General features: G+C 34.9%; 3 protein-coding genes across 3 annotated transcripts; 2 read left to right on the top strand and 1 right to left on the bottom strand.

The window, feature by feature from the left end:
• Nucleotides 1-400: 400 nt before the first annotated feature.
• Nucleotides 401-2878, bottom strand: LOC147518919 (uncharacterized). The gene is made up of 3 exons (XM_086594818.1): nucleotides 2680-2878; nucleotides 1365-1711; nucleotides 401-1270 (listed from the first exon to the last, which is right to left on the bottom strand). The coding sequence occupies exons 2-3, from the start codon at nucleotides 1704-1706 to the stop codon at nucleotides 671-673; spliced, it is 942 nt and encodes a 313-aa protein (XP_086450944.1). The 5' UTR covers nucleotides 1707-1711; nucleotides 2680-2878; the 3' UTR covers nucleotides 401-670.
• Nucleotides 2879-4054: 1176 nt separating this feature from the next.
• On the top strand, nucleotides 4055-4698 carry LOC147518918 (uncharacterized). Its single transcript, XM_086594039.1, has 2 exons — nucleotides 4055-4108; nucleotides 4228-4698. Exons 1-2 carry the CDS (start codon nucleotides 4055-4057, stop codon nucleotides 4696-4698), a joined length of 525 nt encoding a protein of 174 aa, XP_086450165.1.
• Nucleotides 4699-12183: 7485 nt separating this feature from the next.
• LOC147518917 (uncharacterized) lies at nucleotides 12184-15496 on the top strand. Its single transcript, XM_086594817.1, has 6 exons — nucleotides 12184-12717; nucleotides 12876-13003; nucleotides 14651-14779; nucleotides 14881-14952; nucleotides 15069-15141; nucleotides 15254-15496. Exons 1-5 carry the CDS (start codon nucleotides 12646-12648, stop codon nucleotides 15115-15117), a joined length of 450 nt encoding a protein of 149 aa, XP_086450943.1. The 5' UTR covers nucleotides 12184-12645; the 3' UTR covers nucleotides 15118-15141; nucleotides 15254-15496.
• Nucleotides 15497-21961: the final 6465 nt, after the last annotated feature.

The following is a 21961-nucleotide window of genomic DNA, read 5'->3' as shown; positions in this document are numbered from 1 at the left end:
TTCGATCCTACGGTTTTAAACACGGGTTCTTAGTTTAAAACTGATTCTCATTTTAAGTTACAGTTGTCTATCATGAGTCACGAAAATAAATATGTATTGTATATAGAACAACCTGTCACATTGATAATTCCAGTACATACTATTGACTAAGGCTCTGTTTGGCCGCAGAAGATTTTGTATTGCTTAACACTGATTAGGTGTTCCAATTCTGCAAATGTATTACATAAATATGATTAATCAGGAAATTGTTTGGTCCTCAATTATTCTGTCACGGTTTTAACTTGTCCTGTGTTTGGTTGACACTGTAATTTGTTTATCATGAACAATATATTAGCAGTAAGTTATTCTTTCTTCATTTTACGTGTATATTTCAAATAAATATGAAATGAAATGCACAGGATAAGAAAAGTCCAAATAAATATAAATCTAAACAAACAAATCAGAGTTTGCTTAGTCCCCACTTTCTAAATCAGACTCATAAAAAACTAAAACACCTAATAATCCCAACAAAATATATATTTTCAGCACCATACAAAATAGATCACCACATTAGTCCCCACGTTATAAATCTCACTTATAAAAACTAAAGCACCTAATGATCTCCAACAAAATACACATTTTCAGCAACATACATAAAAATAGATCACCACTTTAGTTCCCACATCCTAAATTAGTTTTTCTGAAGATGAAATAGCAACCATTCCCTTCGCCTCTCCACCCTTAATCCCATGAACACCCTTGCTTTTTTCTCATCCTTGAGGAGCTCTAAAGCTTGCATGAAAGCTAAGTTATCAAGCTCAGGCACATTTTCTAATTCAACAATCAACCTTGCTTCTTGTGTAAGTTCAACACTAGAATCAGGAACTTCTTTCTTCTTATTACGAGCCATTTCAGTAATTGCAGTTGCCATGCCATGAATTGCATCTACCATACCCTCTCCAGTGGTTTTTCGTGGTTTTTTAGCATTATGAGAGTTTGATGGTGTTGTTGATCGACTTCTTTTGGGTGATTTGGGAGTTTTAACTTCATTATCTAAGTCTATAGGTTCTTGAGTATCAAAACCTAGACCACCGCCAGCAAGAATTGGACTTTGAGACCCTTCTCCATTCAAATTTTTTGCATTCGTCGTACTAGATTTTTCATTAGCCACATCTTTCTCTTCAAGTGCACGACTGTACTTTCCAGTGGCACCCCCATCACCAAAAACAATGCATAAGTCCTCATAGCCAGACATAGATTTAGTTCTCCACATATTAAATTCTGGGTGGGCCTGCATAATAATAAGTATATAAAGGTCTCTAATTATTTTTTTGTTAAGAAAAAATAGTAAGTTCTTATATTGAATTAAAGGACCAAGAAAGTACCTTGATATAATCATCCCAAACATGATCATGATCAGCATAAACCATTTCTCTTTCATTATCCCAACCAAATCCACTCTCATTTAGAAGAGTCTTTATACAATTGTAGTTCTTCTTCAACGCTCGATAATGATTCTTTAGAAGTTCAGTTGTAAAAGAAGTCCCAAATTTAGCTTTAAACTTCTCCTCCATTTGCCTCCAAGCATGTTTGCTAAATTGACCATCAAGGTATTGCCCGTCGTGCACTTGATCCACCATCAGCTTAACAAAATATCGATCCATTGGTGCTGTCCAATTGGTCCTCTTACTTGAAGGGACTTGAACATTCTTCATCTCATTTTCCATTTGTTCTAAATGAAAGAAATATTTATCATAGTCATGACTCCATAAACCAAAATCAATTTGAGTACAAGATGCACGATGCGCCGATAATCGAGCGAACCGCCAATAAGTTATAGTAGAATCAATAACTAACTAAAGTAGTAAGTAAGTTAATCAAAGTAAAAAAGGAAAAGATGGAGAAATAAAATATGGTCTTCACATGCACAACGTTGGATGTCACTAGCTAGATCACCCAGATGGCCGACTCTCACAAAGGAAAAAGAAAAGTACTTCTGTGAAAAGGTGATCAAAGGCAAAATGCTGATGGTTTTCATTTTGTCAGTTGAACAAAGTTGAGGTAGCTGTTGTACATTCACCCCCCTCCCCCAACCCAACAAAGGAGAAAGTTAAGTCTACCTTTCAATGTTCTGGTCATATTATATTTCCTTTCTTATCCAAAAACCAATTCCACTTTTGTTAAACAAATTGGAAAAGAGAAGACAAATTAAATTCAGAGGTAAAATTTAGATTCATATACATTGATCATTATGCAATTCCACGCCTCAAATTAAAGTAGATTGTTTTTTATCCATACAACATATTTAAGTTGAGAGTTGCCCCACCATGCACAACTCAGGAAATACTATATATAGCTAGCCTAGAAAGGTACTGAAGTAATACAATCAGATGATATTGTTCTGAAGTATTACAACTACAACTACAGATTGACACATCGCATGCATGTAAGCCTTGTGATTTTAGTGTTGAACAAAAGCCTTCCACCCCCTCAAAGGTTCATTGCTCTGTTCCAATATTAAAACCAAGAGTTTTATATCACGTATAAAACAGTTTAACATAGTTATCGAAACAAAATAAAAAATAAACATAAAACAGAACAGTTTAATATCGAGAGAGTTGTAGAAGTGAACTAGTTTACGTGAGAGAGTTTAATATCGAGAGTTTAATAAAACAGTTTAATATCGAGAAAGGAGTTTACCTGAGAGAGTTGCAAACGATGAGCAACTAGCTAGTTGGAAGTTTGGAGAAGACGACTGGAGCAAGGGTTTCGACTTTCCAGCAAAAATCTTTCGGCTTCTTTTCCTTTTTTTTGTTATTTTAGTTTCTCTCTCCTAGTTAGAGAAACAAGATTAGCCGTATCTCTCATATTCTCTTTGATTCCCATATACCCGCTTTTCTGTTCCTGCAATCCACCGGGTTATATACAGTATTCAAGTTTGTTACCAACCAAACACTAGACAACTAAAATATGTATACCACGTCATCTATTCATGGATAGGGACTCCTTGCCCACACTGCCAAACAGTGCCTTGATGAAACACCAACCTTGACACCAAATAGAGTCTCATTCGGTGCCAAAATCGCTGATATTTTAGTATTGATGGATGATTAATGAAAGACTAAAGATGATTTTCATCAAGTTATCAATGTTTGAGTTGGTATCACCATTGATTGAAGATGCTCTTAGGCTTGGTTCACTTTTTTTTTTCCCCGACGAGATAGGTCTTATGCGGTTTTAGCTATACATTCAAACTTACACCCGTTCAGATGGAATGACGGATAAGCAAAGAAATATTTTTTTCACCCACAAAAAAATATTTTTTCGATGAAATAAAAGCGAAGTAAATCAAAATCACTATGTAACTATTAACCACTTTCGGTGACCACCATTTCATCGCATCAACTAAATACGACAAAGTGTACGTATTTTTTTAACAAAACAACACCACCACCGTATCGGACAAACTCTCAATCTCGGACAAAGATTAATGGTGGGCCACAAGCTTAGCCAAGTCACTTTTGAGTGTGCTGCCGCGATTAAACATGAGTTCTAATATCTTGCTTCCCTGCAGTAAACTTTAAAGTTAGATATATTTTTATTTGTTGTTTGTGAAATTATCCAATAAATTAATACCGTTTCATACTTATACTTTCCATTCATCACTGAAAAATCTTATAAAATGACAAACCGGAGTTACATTCAATTTCTCTCTGTTGAAATAGTTAGTTGATTTAGTATTTGTTTGATCGAGTCTTTAGGGCTTAGTTGGATTAGTGGTTTGAATAATTTTATTGTTCGGGGTATTAGTTAGTTTGTTGTTACCACATTAGTAGAGGTGTAAAACATGGGCAACAAGTAGTTTCTTTTGTAAGGCTATATATATAGCTAAGTGAATTGCTTCAATAAATAAGTTGTAAATAACATTCTTCAATTAGGAAAACAATACAAAGAGTTCTCAACATTTGGTATCAGAGCCTTAGGAGCAACAACTTTCTAAAGCGTAAGAGAAGCAAAGAGATGGCAATAGTAGTTGGCTTTGTGCAACCTTCCATTCCTAAGTTCGACGGGTACTATGATAATTGGTGTATGCTTATGGAAAATTTCCTTCGATCGAAGGAATATTGGGGTCTAATTGAGCATGGGATTCCAACTATGGAAGAGGGAGCCCAACCCACTGAAGCTTAGAAGAAGACGATTGCCGATGCAAAGTTAAATGATTTGAAAGTGAAAAATTATCTTTTTCAGGCCATTGATCGATCAATTCTGGAGACTATTTTGAACAAGGATTCAACCAAAAGTATTTGGGGTTCCTTGAAGCAAAAGTATCAAGAAACAGCACGAGTGCAACGTGCACAGCGACAAGCTCTCCAAAAGAAGTTCGAGGTTCTCAACATGAGGGCGGGGGAGTCTGTGAACGAGTACTTTGCTCGTACTCTGATTGTGGTCAACAAGATGAAACAAAACGGTGGAAAGATGACTGATATAGCAGTCATTGAGAAGATTTTGAGATCTATGACTCCAAAATTTGACTACATGGTGTGTTCTATTGAGGAATCAAATGATCTTGATGCGCTTTCCATAGATGAATTGCAAAGTAGCATGTTGGTACATGAGCAACGTATGTATTCTCACGTTGTAGAGGAGCAAGCTCTGAAGGTTACGTATGGAGAGTCATCGGGAGGACAAGGACGTGGTCGTGTCAATACTCGTGGATGAGGAAGAGGAGGTGGCAGATGCAGTTTTGATAAATCAATCATTGAATGTTACAATTGTCACAAGCTTGGACACTTTCAATATGAGTGTCTAAATGATGAAAGACAAGCAAATTATACAGAGGCAGGAGGAGATATGCTATTAATGGTATATGTCGATAACAAGGTGTCGATCAAAGAGGAATTGTGGTTTCTCGACTCTAGATGTAACAACCACATGTGTGGTAAGCAGGAGCTATTTTCAGACTTTGATGACTGCTTTAGAGAGAAGGTAAAATTGGGAGATGACTCAAGCATGGACGTGATGGGCAAGGGAAACATTATGATATATGCTGGTGAATGGGTTCATGCAAATTATCACCGGAGTATTCTATATTCCAGGATTGAAGAACAATTTGTTGAGCATTGGACAATTAGTTGAGAAGGGTCTTGCAACTCTCATACAACATGGAACGTGCAAGATATACCATCCTGAAAGAGGCTTAATTATGGAGACTACAATGTCTTCAAATCGAATGTTTAAGCTGTTTGCTCAGATCCATTCGAAGAAGCAGGTGTGCTTTCATACTCCCACAGAAGATACAACTAGGATTTGGCCAGTGCCGGCTCATCTATAAGTCGAATTAGGCGGCCGCCTAAGGCCTCAAATTTAGAAGGCCTCCAAATTTCCTTATTTCTCCTTACATAAATTTGATATTACCATCTTTTATAAAGAAAAAAAATAAACAAAAAAAGATAGTAGGAGTCTATTTGTTTTCTCCCCACGCACTAAATCTCAAGAGTGAATTGGTTTGAAGAAAGTTTAATCCAATAGACCACTACACAATTTGCATCTCGGAGTTATAGGATGAATCTAATGGTTGCTAGTGCGTAGTTGTCTTAATTTTTGTGGGAGTGTCCTCATTTAGTTAGATATCTTAATTAGAAAGAATCAAAGAAAACATAAAATTCCACAATATATGCAAGAATTTCCACTTTCTATCACTTTCTATGGCGCCTTTTACACTCTTTATCAACTTACGTCTCTCCTTCTCAACATCTCTCACACACACACACTACTTTCAATTTTTCAATAAATTTTTAAAATAAAAAAGGCCTCGCTTGGATTGGTCCCCTAAGGCCACATCTAGGCTTGAGCCGGCCCTGGATTTGGCATTGCAGATATGGACACCTAAGCTACAAGTGTCTAAAAGTTTTTCAACAGAAAATGATGGTGAGAGGATTACCTAGCTTTGAAGCTCAATTGAAGGTGTGTGAAGATTGCTTGGTTGGGAAGCAGCAAAGAGATCCATACCCTAAGGAGACTACATGGAGAGCTACTCATGTTCTTCAACTTGTGCATGCTGACATATGTGGACCCATTAATCCTATTTCAAATAGCAAAAAGAGGTACATAATCACGTTCATTGATAATTTCAACAGGAAAACATGGGTTTACTTTCTTGTAGAGAAGTCTGAAGCATTCATTACTTTCAAACATTATAAGAGTCGTGTCGAAAAGGAGGCTGGTTCATGCATCAAAGATTTTCATACTGATCGTGGAGGTGAGTTTACTTAACGAGAGTTCACTGAATTCTGTAACAAGAATGGTATCTGACGACATTAACCGATCGCTTGCTTACACCCATGACAAAAGCGAGGGTTGGAGCGAAGAATCAAACTATTATGAATATGGTTTGAAGCATGCTATCAGAAAAGCAGATCCCAAAAACATTTTGGCTAGAAGCTGTTAACTGGACGATTCATGTTCTGAATAAGAGCCTAACACTTGCGGTGAAAAACAAAACTCCGAAAGGAGCTTGGAGCGGCGTTAAACCCTCAGTTGATCACTTCCGAGTATTTGGATGTATATCACATGTTCATGTCCCTGATTGCAAAAGAACCAAACTTGATGATAAGAGTATAAGGTGTGTCTTGCTTGGAGTCAGTGAAGAATCAAAAGCTTACCGATTATACGATCCTACTTCTCAAAAGATAATGGTGAGTAGAGATGTTGTCTTTGAAGAAAACAAAAGCGGGATTAGGACATGGGTCACGAGAAGGCTATTGTTGCTGATTTGGAATGGGGAGACAATGAGACCGAATCAGTTGTGCCTCATGGAGGTGACGTTGCTGAAGAAGCTGATCAACATGATAGTATAGGGGAAGAAAGTGGTGGTTTAGATATGAGTGGAACTTAAGGGAGTTCATCAAGCTCGAGTGAGAGTCATTCATCTTGTGAAGAAAGCGAGAGAAGGCAACCTGTCTAGATGAAGAACTATGTGAGTGGAGAGGGTCTCTTCAAAGAAGAAGAAGACTTGGCATACTTAGCCATGTTTGCTTCCAATAATGATCAAGTTCTTTTTGGGGATGCTGTGAAGAGTTTGAAGTGGAGGACAACAATGGATGAGGAGATAAAGGCTATTGAGAGAAAGAATACATGGAATTTGACGGATTTGCCTGCTGGGGCAAAGAAGGTTGGTGTGAAATGGGTGTATACTTGATTTAAGCTTAATGAAAATGGTGAGGTGGAGAAGTACAAAGCTCGTTTGGTTGCAAAGGGATACCAAGTACATGGGGTGGATTACATCAAGAAGTTTTGCACTCAGAGGTCGTTTTGGATATTGTTCGATTGGTGGTTTCTCTTGCAACTCAGAAAAAGGTGGACGATTTATCAATTAGATGTGAAATCAGCTTTCCTCCATGGAGAACTTAGTGAAGAGATTTTTGTCGAGCAACCTCCTGGTTATGAGAAGAAAGGTGATGAGCAAAAAGTATACAGGTTGAAGAAAGCTTTATACGAACTAAAACAAGCTCCACATGCTTGGTATAGTCGTATAGAGTCATATTTGGCTAAGGAAGGTTTCGAGTGATACCCTTATGAACATACTTTGTTCATAAAAGTGAAGGAAGGAGGTAAAATGCTAATTGTCTGTCTCTACGTTGATGATTTGATCTTTATAGGAAATGATGAGCATATGTTCTTTGAATTTAAAAGATCTATGATGTATGAGTTCGACGTGACAGACCTTGGAAAGATGAGGTATTTCCTTGGTATAGAGGTGATGTACCGATTAGAGGGTATTTTTATGTGTCAAAAGAAGTATACACAGGAGGTGTTGGAAAGGTTTGATATGGATAAATGCAATTCAGTTCATAATCAGATTGTTCCAGGTTTCAAACTCATAAGAGATGAAAATGGAGTAAGGGTGGATAGTAGTCGTTACAAGCAAGTAGTGGGCAGTCTAATGTATTTGACTGCTACTCGACCAGACATCATGTTTGTGGTGAGTCTTCTTACCAAGTATATGGATCGTCCCATAGAGATTCATCTTCAGGCAACCAAAAGGGTGTTGAGGTATTTGAAAGGGATCTTTGATTTTGGGATACTTTATAAATAGGGAGGAGATTAGGAATTGATTGCTTATATAGATAGTGATTACGCTGGAGACTTAGACGATAGAAAGTGTACTTCAAGTTATGTATTCATGCTATGTTCGGGAGCGGTTTCTTGGTAGTCAAAAAAACAGCCAATAGTTACTTTGTCCACTACTGAAGCTGAATTCGTTGATGCGGCTTCGTGTGCTTGTCAAGCAATTTGGATTAGAAAGATTCTAAAGGGGTTTAATCTTGTTCAAAATGATGGGACAACAGTCTTTTGTGATAATGATTCACCATTAAGCTTTTCGAGGAATCATGTACTACATGGTCGAAGCAAGCATATAGATGTCAGGTTTCATTTTCTTCGCGAGCTTACCAAAGATGAAGTTCTGAAGCCGGTCTTTTGTTACACTCAAGAACAGATTGCGGACATAATGACCAAGCTACTAAAGCTTGATGTATTCGTGAAGCTGAGAAGTTTGTTGGGGGTCTGCACTGATCCTGGTATAAACTAAATGCAGGTGGCATTCATATTAAGGGAGGATATATATGTTGAAGTAGTTAGTTGATTTAGTCTTTGTTTGATCGAGTCTTTAGGACTTAGTTGGATTAGTGGTTTGAATAACCCTATTGTTCAGGGCTAGTTAGTTTGCTGTTACCACATTAGTAGAGGTGTAAAATGTGGGCAGCAAGTAGTTTCTTTTGTAAGGCTATATATAATTATATATAGCTAAGTGAGTTGCTTCAATAAATAAGTTGTAGATAACATTCTTCAATTAGGAAAACAATACAAAGAGTTCTCAACACTCTAGTAATCTAGTTACAGTTGCAAAAGGGTAAGGATGTGAAATCTCTATGATCAATTCTCAGCACTTCAAATAGTTTTGGATGATTTTGTGGTGATGGATCAATTTCGCGAAAACTATTGCTGCTTTGAAATCATCCACATATCACTACTTTCAAATCCTTCAAAAATCATTATTATGTATGCGACGCCTAAATTTGGTCGTGGTCTTTAGCCAATCTCATTAATTTGAAATTCAGCTCTCATATTAATATTACAGTAGAACCTTGATAATTTAATACTCTTGGGACCCGACAAAATCTATTAATTTAACGGGATTTTAATTAATCGATAAATTAATAACTATATTAACTAATCGGTAAATTAATAGTTATTAATTTATCCAAATATTTATAAATTTTCAAAATTTATTATAGAAATATTTTCTATGGTGTTAAAAATCATATTATATTATCTTCATATATATTTCTTTATACTTTAAGAAATTGTTCTCTTATGTTTTAATGTTTTAGGAAATAGCTATATCAAAGTGATCTTATATGATCCTTGTCATTTAAGTTCCAACTTGACTTAAAATTTTCCACAAAACAAGTAACACTGGACTCATATTTTAAGAAGACATAATATTTCGCCTCATTTGTATTTTTTTTTATTAATTTATATAATAATTGGGATCCACTAAATTCCACAGGGATTGTTTTGAAATCTATTATTTTATAAATTTAGCGAAATTATTAATTTAGTCTATTGGCCTAAATCGGGACCAATAAATTTTATTATTTAAGCGCGATAATTAATTTATAGCGTATTAAATTATTGGGGTTATTGTAGTTGGCATATATGTTCCAAATAAAATATTTTCCAAAATTAGAATAGTAAGGATTTTGATTAAGAGAATAACTTATTAGTTATTAGGTCCGGACATCCTGTGGTCTTCAAGAATTTTATGATCAATTAACTGTACGCTCAAGGGATGAGGATGATAGTTTGATCCGTCCATGGAGAACTGGCAATCTAGATTTAAAAAGTACATGATTGGAGAACATAATTAATATAATAAAATAGTTTTCTAGCTTTACCCCCCCCCCCCTAAGATCACACCACATCTAAGTCAACTGTTATCTTTTTGGTCAATGCATATAAAAGGACTTAATTGCCCTTGTCCTTTTAATAGTTTTCTAGCTTTACCCCGCAGATCTTTCATCTAGAGGTTTATCCCCCCCAGAACATAGGCCAATTAGCTTTACCCCCCTAGTTATTTCATCTAGAGGTTTACCTCCCCCCCCAAGACCACAACACATCCAAGTCAATTGAGTTTGACCGTGATATTTTTGGTCAAGACAAATGAAAAGACTCTAATGCCCTTTTCTAGGTATAATTACATAAATATCTTGTGACTTTGGCAAATACAAAATTGGAATTCAAATCATCTATGACACATGTCATGATCTTGTGAACTCTATCTAACGGCTACCACCAATCCTTATCAAATGACATCTACACCCTTAACATTATGAAATTACATAATTAACCTCACGGTTGTTAAAAGCTACGTGTATGCTAGGAGAAAACCAACCGTGAAAGGGCAATAAAGTCTTTTTATGTGGTAGTGGTGCATGTATGGCTTGGAGAAGATAATGCTACAGTGATGGTGTATGGCCGTTAGGGGTGGGAATTTGGCCCTAACGACCCTAACCCGTCCCTGACCGACCCGACCCTAAGCCCTATAAAGCCCTCACAACTAAAGCTCTCACAGATTTTAATTAGGGCAGGGCCACCCCGGCCCTAATTCAGCCCTTATTAGCCCGGCCCTGTTTCACACTTTCACTATAAATACACATACAATAATTGTCTAACTCTTTGTAAAATATTTTCAATTAAAATAACATTGTCCTTTGTAATTTATCACTTACATCCAAGGGTACTTCCAATAACTTGTCTTATATAACAAAAACTTGTCAACTTAGCAGTCATGAAGAACAATGAGCACTAACCTAATAAAAAATAAAACTTTATTCTTTTGATCATCAAGTCAAAGTCCAGAACTTATTATTCTCAATTTCTTTTCCCACTTACTTCTTATAAATTATATTTTTATTCACATCCAAGCCAAGTCTAGAACTAAAAGTTTCCTTCCACACCATTAAAGCGAAATACAAAGAAGACATTTGTAACATAGAAACCAAAAAACAACCTTTGTCAGAAAAATGACATTTGTAATCTCAAACCTTTCTCCATCACTTGTTCAAAAGCCAATATTTTCATTTCCACATACAAATTAAAGCTTGAATCACTTTTAAATTAGAAGAAAGGTAATATTATATTTGTTTGAATCTATTATGGAAACAATTTATGATATTGGAAATAGTTTAACAACTTCCCTGGCCCTTAACCAAAGCTATTATATTTCTTCTTTATATCTATTACTTCTTCATTTAAAATGACAATATAATTATTTGTCTATGTATTTCAATGTTAAATGTAATTTTAGTGAAGTTTGAGTACAAAGAAGAATAAATTCCGAACTCTCGATGTACTTCAGTTCATTAGATTGTGGATATGTATTTTAAATTGTTGGACTTATACATGATTATTACTAGATTGGTGGGACTTTGAGTTTGTAGATCATTATATATTTTTGTAATATAAATGAGTTTTAAAACTGATGTAGTGAAAAGAAGAAAATATATAGGCCCGGCCTTAAAGGCTTTAAAGAGGGCTTAGGGTAGGGTCAGGGATTGAGATATAGACTTGTGACCCGGTCTTAATATCTGAAGGGCTTTAAATATTTAGGGTCGGGATAGCCCGACCCGGCCCATTGCCCACCCCTAATGGCCGTCGAATAGAGTTCATAAAATCATAACATGTGTCCTAGATGATTTGAATTCCAATTTTGTATTTGCCAAAGTCATATGATATTTATGTAATTATACCTAAAAAAGGGCATTAAAATATTTTAATTTGTCTTAACAAAAAATATCACAGTCAAACTCAGTTGACTTGAATGTGTTGTGGACTCAGTTGACTTGGATGTGTTGTGGTCTTGGGGGTAAATCTTTAGATGAAAGAACTAGGAGGATAAACCTTTAGATGACCTAAATTATGGGGGATAAACCTCTAGATAAAAGAACGGAGGGAGGAGGGATAAAACTAATGCCTAAATTCTAGAGAGTAAAACTAGAAAACTATTAAAAAGACAAAAGACAATAAAACTTTTTTTACTGATAACAGTTGAGTTGAATGTGGTTATCTCGATAAACTTTTAAATGAAATAACTAGCGGTAAAACTAGAAAACTGTTAATAAAATCAGATTGTTTCGGCTGTGGTGATAGCAGACACAGATTACCCAGCTAAAAAGACAGATTACCCGGCTAAAAAGATTGTTTCAAAACTTCAAAGTGTAGTTCCAAACTTCAAATTGCTTTTTCAACTGTAAGTCTAATAATAGTCTATACGTAAAAGTACATGTAGCTGCATGCAATAGCTGAGTTCCCATGTGACTTGTGTACGTCATTCTGCCAATCAAACCAGTCGTTTGGGGAGATTAAGAGGTTTCTTATCTCGAGTGACTAGATCGAAATGCCCAACTAGCTTGTGACAAGGCTACATACTAAACTAAGGCTTTGACAACTCTTTTTAATGCACAGATCCCCATAATATCATTACAATTATCAGAAGGGTTTATCAGAATACACAACTCTTTTAAGAAGAACTTGAAGTAGAGAAAGAAAAAATCACCGAAAGCTTAGAAATATGAAATATCTGTAGATCCAAACTGAAAAAAGATGGAGGACGAAGAAACCATTAAACATTTGCAAGCAAACTTAGTTGAATACAGAAATGCACTTATATTTGAGGTAAGGTTTTTGTTTGGTTTGTTACCCTGTGTATTTTGTGTAATATGTTCTTGGTTTTGATAATTTTTCTCTTGTTGTTGTTGTTGTTGTTGTTTTTTTTTTTTTCTTTTTTTCCTGTTGATGGTGCCTGGTGGTGAATCATATATGGATGTCCTAAGGGGATTTTGGATGTTGATCTGTATCGAACATTTGATTCGCTTTTTCACGAGCAATCTGAACTAGATGACTTCATGGACGGGTACTATAGACACACAAGAAAGTCGATCAACATACTAAGGAACTTCGTGTAAGAGTCCTAACTCCTAACTACTTCCCTTCGCTTGTTTGCATTATATTTGCTCTTTTAATTTACTATACTTGCTGACCCACTGTCATGTAGTCTTGGTCTCTTTTTAGATTTTTGATGGCTTTTCATCAAGTTTGGAAAACATGATGGCTGCGTTTGGTTCACGGAAAATGGGAGAAAAGAAAATGTTTTCCTTGATTCTAAATTCTATTAGGTGTTTGGTAGACCACGGAAAATGATAAACAGAGAAAACATTTTCCATTCAGGGTCACTATTGAGGAAAACAACATCCTTTTTAAAACGACAGAAGTTGCTTTCCTTTTGTCTGTCGGCCGAGATTTGCTGAAGTTATTCCATCGTCGTTGCTCGAGAGGAACTAGAAAATCACTCGTGTATAGAGTTATCAGGTTTCAGGTGGGGTTTGATCCAGTGGACCAGTTTTTAAAATTGTGAACCAAACAACTAGAAAACACATTCCTCAAAAATGGATTCTGGCAAATTAGTTTCTGGATTTTCTCTTTCTTTGAGAATCAAAATTCGTTGAACCAAACACAGCCGATATGATAGATTGATAGTTTACTGAGTTCTCTGATCTCACTAGAGTACTCATGGAAATTCCTTTTCTTACATTTCACTTGAAGAATTCGGAAAGTTTCTAAATGCTTTCTAACCGAAACTTATGTTGTTCTATATTTTAAGGTTAGTTGTTCACGAAAGTTGTCATGATAGACTACGAAATTTCTGATTAAAGTGATTATACATGGCCACATGGGGCCACTTGATGAGCAAGTACTGGATGGGTGGATGATGAAAATTGGACGGTTTTGTTGATAGCCGAAGTGTTCTGGTTCCTACTTGGTCAATTTATGAAGGAGTTTTTGGAATTGGCAGGGGTTAATACTTAATAGTGTTAAATATTGGTGTAGCCGTGTAGAACACTAGAACTGTAGGAGTCTGATTTAAGAGTTTGGAGAGTCTGATTAAGAATCCAATGCATTGCGTTGAGGCAATCGTAAAGTATAAAACTGTAACAAACCCTACTACTGAATACTGATTGTAATCTGCGTTCTATTAAATTAAATTCTCATTGAATGCAGCTAAATTGTTGTGGGGTTAGCTTAATCATTCCACCTCAAGCTGTTGTTAAACTTGTTACTAAGCTCTTAACTCTTACTCTAACTTTAATGGGGATGGTTATATGAACTCCACCTTATAGCGACTCTAAAGTTACTCCACTCATAAAAATGAACTTACAAAATGAACTGAGGACTAATTTTTTGTGGATGTGTATATCTCATGATGGAGAACACCCCCACAAAAAATCAGCTCAATTGAATATGTTTAACCTTGTCAAAAATTGTATCGAAATTAAAAAAATCTGGACCGTTGGATAATTTCATAACTTTCTAAATGATTTTTGATGAGGTTGTACATCTTCAAATGAGCTGATTTTTTGTGAGGATGATCTCTATTGTGTGGAAAACATCTCCACCAAAAATCAGCTTCTAGTTCATTGAGTTAAGTGGTGGAGTTCATTTGGAGTTCGTTTTAGTGGAGTTCATATAACCATCCCCAACTTTAATAGCCTTTTTATTGTGTGGTAAAGTTAAATAAATGGCCCACTCTAATTGGTTTATCTCTTTACAGGAGATTTCCACTGAAAAGACCTGATATTCTTACCTGTACCCCTGCTGACGATTTTACCAGTACCACTGCTGACGATTTTTTCCAGTTCATTTCCGATAGGGTTATGGATGTGAAAAATTCTGCTCAGGCGTAAGTTTAGAAAGAGTATTAACACGTTCAGTTTTACATTTATTTATCTATTCTGAGCTACTGTTTTTTTGTCATTCACGAGCATGTGTTTGGGTTAACAGAATGGGGTTAAGCAGTATTAGCACACTGTGCGATGTTTTTCATTATTTTGTGATAAAGAAAAATCTCAAATGGTGAGTTTATCCTGTCTCATTCTCAATATGTTTTATCACTTTATTTTGGTGTTTGATATTAGGATTGAAGAAGATAATTATCATGCTTTTCTTATGAAATGATTTTATACATTTAGGTGTTCCAAGTCTGTCCAGCAACTTGAGTATGCAAGCTATATTCTGTAGGGGAAGTTGAAACATCTAATTACCGTAAGTAGACTCAAGTTGATTTGGGAAAAATCCATATTAAGTATTGAATAATGACTCTTACAGTTTTTGTTTTTTTTTTTGTTTTTATGTGCGTGTGTGTGTTCTTTTTTAGTTGGAGCAACAAGTTCTGGCTGCTGGTGGCTTCATTCCGGAGGTGTAGCAAAAGCTTATTTCCACAACTCTCTATTTTCAATGAATTTGTTTGATGAACTTCTACCCTATAAATCTTATTAGGATGATTATTAATCTGGTTGACTTTGTGGGCATTAAGGCCAATTTAATTATGTAGTCGACTTGTTATATTTTCATTTCGGATGATTATCAATCGCAATGGTCACACACAGTAGTATGGTTTTACATGGTTTATCATTTGTATCATACAAATTTACTAAAACATGCATACATACATGTCAATCGGTATTTCTGAATTGAGTGATCAGTATTATAGTCCCCGAAATCACCACCATTCCAAAGGAGGAAAACTCTTCCTTGTGGGATGTACGTTCTGGTTCTTTAATGAGGTGATATAGATTCAAAGTCGATCTTTAGGAATAATTTCTTTTAGTCTGATATTGAAATCAAGTTTATAACAAGCAAGGAGAATTTATGCTTAGCTTACTGAACGTTTCAATATCAGTTTTTCTTTGATAGGAATATAATTCAGCATAATGGGTCCGGTTTTGTGTATTGGTTAATGAAACTGTGGCATGCTGCTATGACTTGATTATGTTTTATCTCTCGGTAGAAGATACGTTACCTAGTTTTGAACGTAATAGGGTAAGATAAGAGCATAAATTTGATCAATCCTAGATTGCGTGTTTTAATATATGGTTCTTTTATGAACGTAATTTACCGATGTTAGTGTTGGGTGTGTCCTCCGAAGTCCAAACTGAGTAGTCCTATATCGCCATATCGAGTAGCAAAAACACTACACTCTAGGTAGTAAAGTGGACACTCACTCCTAACTGTGCGAGGTATTTTGAGATAATACCTCACGTCATAGACGAGGCTGAACTTATTAATTGGGCTCAGACGCTCAGTGATTGCTAACATTAGGTTTATGAGGGCACCATGCCTAGGCCGTCCCTAGGATAAAAAAAAAATGCTTATGTCTCCATTGGAATAGATCTCTCTACAAAACTACAATGTTTGTATCAGCATAGTGTAGCACTGAAATTATATAATTAAGTAATCTATGTAGTAAATTGTAGTATGTAATATATAATAATAGACTTCGACGTACTTGTACTAACCACTGATAACTGATTACATCTACTTTCTAATACCTTCATTAAGACCAAGTTTCATTCTTTAAAATACCCAGGCAAACTATATATAACCTCAACTCCTGAATGGCTTCGGAATAAGCATTTTGAAAATCTTGACTGTCTCCTTAAACATAAGAGGCTTCTCAAGAACTTCACAAACTCCGTAAAACTCTCTTGCCTTTTCTTTTTGGGTTTTCACGGCAGCAACCTGAACAAAGGGATAACGTTCCTGCAACAGGCAAGAAGAAACACGTTTGGAGAAGTAATGTGTTTGTGGATAATTAAAGAAAGCCACTTGTGATTTTCTTCTTACCCTAAGCAGTCGGACAAAACCAACAGCAGTGAAGTGATCGACCCAATTAGCTTTGGAGGATATGAGAACCATATCAACAGGCTTCTGTTCAATAATGAATGTAAAGAAGCTAGCTTATGACGTTGTTAGATAGTTCAATTTGCGCTCTACAAAAATCTTATTTCTAAATTAGTAACTGGACAAGACAAGTAAATAAGATTCTGCAATCAGAGATATAAATTAACTATATATTCTGGTTGAACTAAAAAAGATTAACTACTAAACCTGCATTTACCTTGTCTCTCGTAGCAGCAACACTAGTCTTCACCATGACCGCTTTCAACTTGGAAAACTGTCACACCAACAACAGTTTGTATAATCGTTCAATTAATCTCGGAGTGACTCTTAGGGACAGATGGGGGACTCAGAACTATTTGTTTTTTAATTACTCACAAAGACTGGGAAGATGAAATGTCAAGTATACTTTTGACGTGAAATTAAAAACAGTTAGGATGAACGAAAGGTCAAGAAAATGAACGTTGGTTCTGAGAGTGATTTGCACCCGAAAATAGGCCCTGGGACTCAGAACTAATTTTTTTAAATTACTCACAAAGACTAGGAAGATGAAATGTCAAGTATACTTTTGACGTGAAATTAAAAACAGTTAGGATGAACGAAAGGTCAAGAAAATGAACGTTGGTTCTGAGAGTGATTTGCACCCGAAAATAGGCCTTGGGACCAATTTCTTATAAATTATTATCCTTATTTTAAAGCAAAAAAATTACCTGTATTCGTAACAGGACCTTAATATCTTCCGATCTAGTCACGTCGAAGTCGCACTGGTGCTTATCAAACACATTCTCATTTGGAAAATCCCCTTTACAAATTGGGCAATTAAAATGCAGGGCAGCTTCGAGGGAATCTTCGAGTGGAACCTCTTCTATTCCTAAGAGCCGGCATGCAGTCTCTAGCATGGTAGTCTTGACAACTACAACAAAAGAAAGCAAAAGAAGATTAATAACATTTGGGGATAGAGATCTATTTCAATTTGGAACATTTACCTAAGTACATTTGGAACTTCTAACGCTTTAAGTCTTTAACTAATTATTATCAATTTATCATGTCCAAAATCTTTGTAGTAGTGAACCTAGGAAAACTGTTCATGGCAATTACAAAATTTTCAATTCGCAGTTCAAATAAATATTATCCGGGACTTATTGACTGATTTTTCAATTGTGGAAATGGCTCCTTTTCCACACGATTTGGTGAACTCCTACCGCGGATGCGCATCTCTTAGTCCAATGGGCAATTTATGTTGCTGCTATTGGGCCTGCTGCACATCATTCTTCAAGCCATTCAAAGATACCTATGGTAAGTGTATTTGAGTATTTGACTAAGAATTACAGACGAAATTTTTATAGCTAGCAGTAGCAGATTATCAGCTATATTGATTGTTTTTCCGACATATCAATCAGTTTAAAAAACAAATGAAATAAAACAAAGGTTACTATGCTAGTGATCAATCTAAGATTTGCATTGCTGACATAGTGACATGGCTCAAACGAATTTCAAGGAAGTCATATAAGATCTCAATCCAAAAGGTTCCCAAAATTTATTCATAAGAAAGTTTCTCATATTAATCTAGGAATAATATATTAATGGTAACCCATTAAAATTCCAATTTTATTCGTTGGCGATTTTTAAAACAAATAAGCATTAAAACAGTAAAATCGTGGTTTTTATTATTATTTTTTAAAAAAGAAAATGTGAATACTTTTTGTTTACATATTTTTTAGTAATTTATACTGGGAAAGGTTAAACGAACTCCAACAAACATGACTCCAATCTAACGCCACCTATTGACCGTTAGATCTTAAATAATCTACCGTACAAGATCTGTTGACAGGGGTGTTTTCGTCCCTTAGCAAGTTAAAGGAAAAATACCCACGACTTTCACTTCGTCTTCTTCCCAACTCTCACATGCTGTTGTTTTTCTCTCTGGACCAAACAAATTTCATCTTTTTTCCAACTTCTTCTTCTCCAGCACATGGTCGCTCTCCTCTCTCTATCGAGTTCCATCGCGCTCAATTTAGATATTTAAGGGGAAAATGGGAACCACTGTAGAAAATAAAAATTATATCAAACTTGTTGATGAGATATGGACCTTGGGCGAAACCACCACCTCTTGAGATGTATTGAAATCAAGTGTTCTATCATTTGAGCTAAAGATCCATTTTCGTTAACTTGAGAAAATGAGAGGATTAAAGAAAAAAAGAATGAATACCACATTTTAGTTGGCAACTTAAAACCTGATTACAAATTAAAAAAAAAAAAAGAAAGAAAAGAGATAGATGCAAAAATCAGCAACAATCCGTACCAATCAATCCATAATATGAGTTAGGGCATCTCCACTGGGAGTATAAAATTACACCTCCATATAAGCTCTATCTAAGTGTCATTAGGATTTTACAACTCCAATTGTAAATTATTGTAGAACCTATAAATATTCACTATCTATTGTTTCCAATGGAGAAATGTAAAAAAGTTCAATTTTAAGCTCGGATGACACTTGAAGTGACGTCCCCGAGTTTAAAATTTTCAAATTGTGACTTTAGGAATAAATAGTGACGACACTCCAACTGATGTCCAAACGTTTCTTTCGTTCAAACGTGTGTTCAAGTATCGCCCGAGATATTTATCAACTGATAGCGAGATGGAGAATTTTCCACCCCTCTATCAACTAATAGTTTATTACCTACGATTTAGCACCCCATTTGATTGAGTTTTTTGACACTTCGGGTGTAAACTTTTGAGTTTTTTGACACTTGGGGTGTAAACTTTTCACTCTACGGTTTACACACCCCATTGGAGATATAGGGTGATTGAGTTAGACGAATTTGCAAGTTTTTGTTTTATTTGTTTAAAGAATTTTCTTAATACTAGAAACATCCCCTTATAATTGAATGAATAGATAAAATAGATCCAGTTTGTTGGATCTCGCATAATTTGACGGTGTCAATGTGGCATTAGATTGGAGTCGCGATTGCAAGAGTTCGTTTAACCAACCCCATTTATACTTGTATAACTTTATAAAGAATAACAAGATTTTGGCATATCCAGAATTTGTAACTATGGGTAGGGGTGCCAATGGTTACCCGATTACTCGGAACTGAAACGGAATGTTCTAGTTTTGGGTCTTAAAAAGTTAGATATATTTAAAATGGGTCATTTAGAACCGAAATCATAGAACCGAATAGTAAAAAACCCGTGGGCACCAGAACCGAAACTAAATATTCCGATTCTGGGTCTTAAAAAATTAGACCCATTTGAAATGAGTCATTAAGAACCGAACCGATAAAGAACCGAATAGTGCAAAACCCATGGGTACTAGAACCGAAACTGGAACCGATTATTATGATTTCGATATATAAAATTTAATATTATATTACATTTAAGATAATCAAACTCATACATTATAATATAAAATATATTTTTTACGTGTAAAATATAGATAGCATAATAGTGAATGTGTGTTGTTAAATGTATATTTTATAACAATACGTTAAACAAGTGTATCATAGATGTTAATAATAATATCAACGTGTATATTATGAATTAACTAATACATTTTATATTTATTAACTTATACATATGTATATTTAAATAGGATACACATGCTTGATATATTGTGGTACACGCACTTATTATAAACCAATATATAATGTTCATATTAAAAATTAGTAATGAGATGTAATTGTAAGACGCATGTACTTGCACGTTCGATTTAAAATGCGAGTTAATACATGTGTATGCACGTAAAATATATCAAGGTAACAAATATATGTGATTGCACGTGTACACAATCAAGTTAATACAAGAAAACAAATATGTGTATGCACGTAAAAAAAAATTACATGAATGGTAAATGTTTTAACGTGTATGATTGATATATGTTCATAGATTGATGTAAATATAATTGTTGATACATCACTAATTATATATAAAATATTATCATGTAGGAAAAGAAAAAAAGAAAAAAAAAAGTTTTAGTGTTTAAATTATTGAAATTGTTTAATAATCATAATAAAAACCAAAATTAGAACCAAAACCGATAAAAAACCGTGGGTTTTGATGGTTTTGGATTGGGTTTTATAATTTTCATACTAAAACCGTTAAGAACCGAAACCGATAGAACTGCAAATAGTAAAACCCAAACCAAAACTGCTAAAATCCGACCCAAAACCAACCCGTTGGCACCCTAGGCATGGCTATGATTGGATTGAGATATTATCGAAAAAAAACAATTGGATTGAGATTATATTACCTAGGATAGACATTGTATTATCTCTGTTCTTTCCTTTTGAATTAAAGAAGTTTATATATTAATTCACCATATATTTCTTTCTATAACCATTATTAATTTAGTTTTTTCGGTTTTTTTGGTAACAGCTAGAGAAAATATCGGGAGATTCTGGAAAAAGTAGAAGGGTTAGTGTTTAATTTAGAAGGGCTGTAAAATTTAAGAGTACTCAAATTTTAATTTGCAAACAACCCTTTAAATGCTTGTTTTCCATTGGTTGGTTTGCTGGACGCCTGGACCTGGACAGCATAATCTAACTATTATGGGTTTTTAACTTTTTATAGCCACAAAGCAAACGATAAACAGTTAAAAACATGTATAAGGATTCTTAACAAAAAACAATTAAACAGTCCAAGTCATTAGTTTACTTTCATCAGCACCCAACAATAATAAGTAAGTAATCTCTAAGATAATTCTTCACCAGCGAGCTGATCGATGTAGACTGGGAATTTAGAACTGAAGACACCATTGGAGTATGGATTAAGTACACAAGTAGCTAGCATTTTGATTACAAATGAAGGAACACCTTTCCTTCGATTTTACTTCATTAGAATACAACTATTATATATATATATATATAACAAGAAGAAGAAACCCTTGGCAAATAAGTACTTACCTCGGAAACCATTAGATTCCAAGAAATCGGCGGTGGCGTTATCTTCATCGATAACAAGAATATTCTTCTTGTTGATGGATATATTCTTACAGTAATTTGCCTTTAAACAAACTATTCTTTTATTTACAGGTCCTAAACGTTCGAACTCCTCAGAGTTCAGTGCTGGAAAATAGTACTCAGCCATGGATGAATTATATAATCAATTGAGGCAAATAGTATTTATGGCATCAACTTCTTGTTATATATACATGCTCAAGAAAAAATTAGGTTAATTGATTAGAAGT

Source organism: Coptis chinensis, chromosome 2, assembly GCF_015680905.1.
Source record: "Coptis chinensis isolate HL-2020 chromosome 2, ASM1568090v1, whole genome shotgun sequence".
NCBI classification, from domain to species: domain Eukaryota; kingdom Viridiplantae; phylum Streptophyta; class Magnoliopsida; order Ranunculales; family Ranunculaceae; genus Coptis; species Coptis chinensis.
The sequence above is the reverse complement of the archived record's forward strand: the minus strand, read 5'-3'. Positions and strand labels throughout refer to the sequence as shown.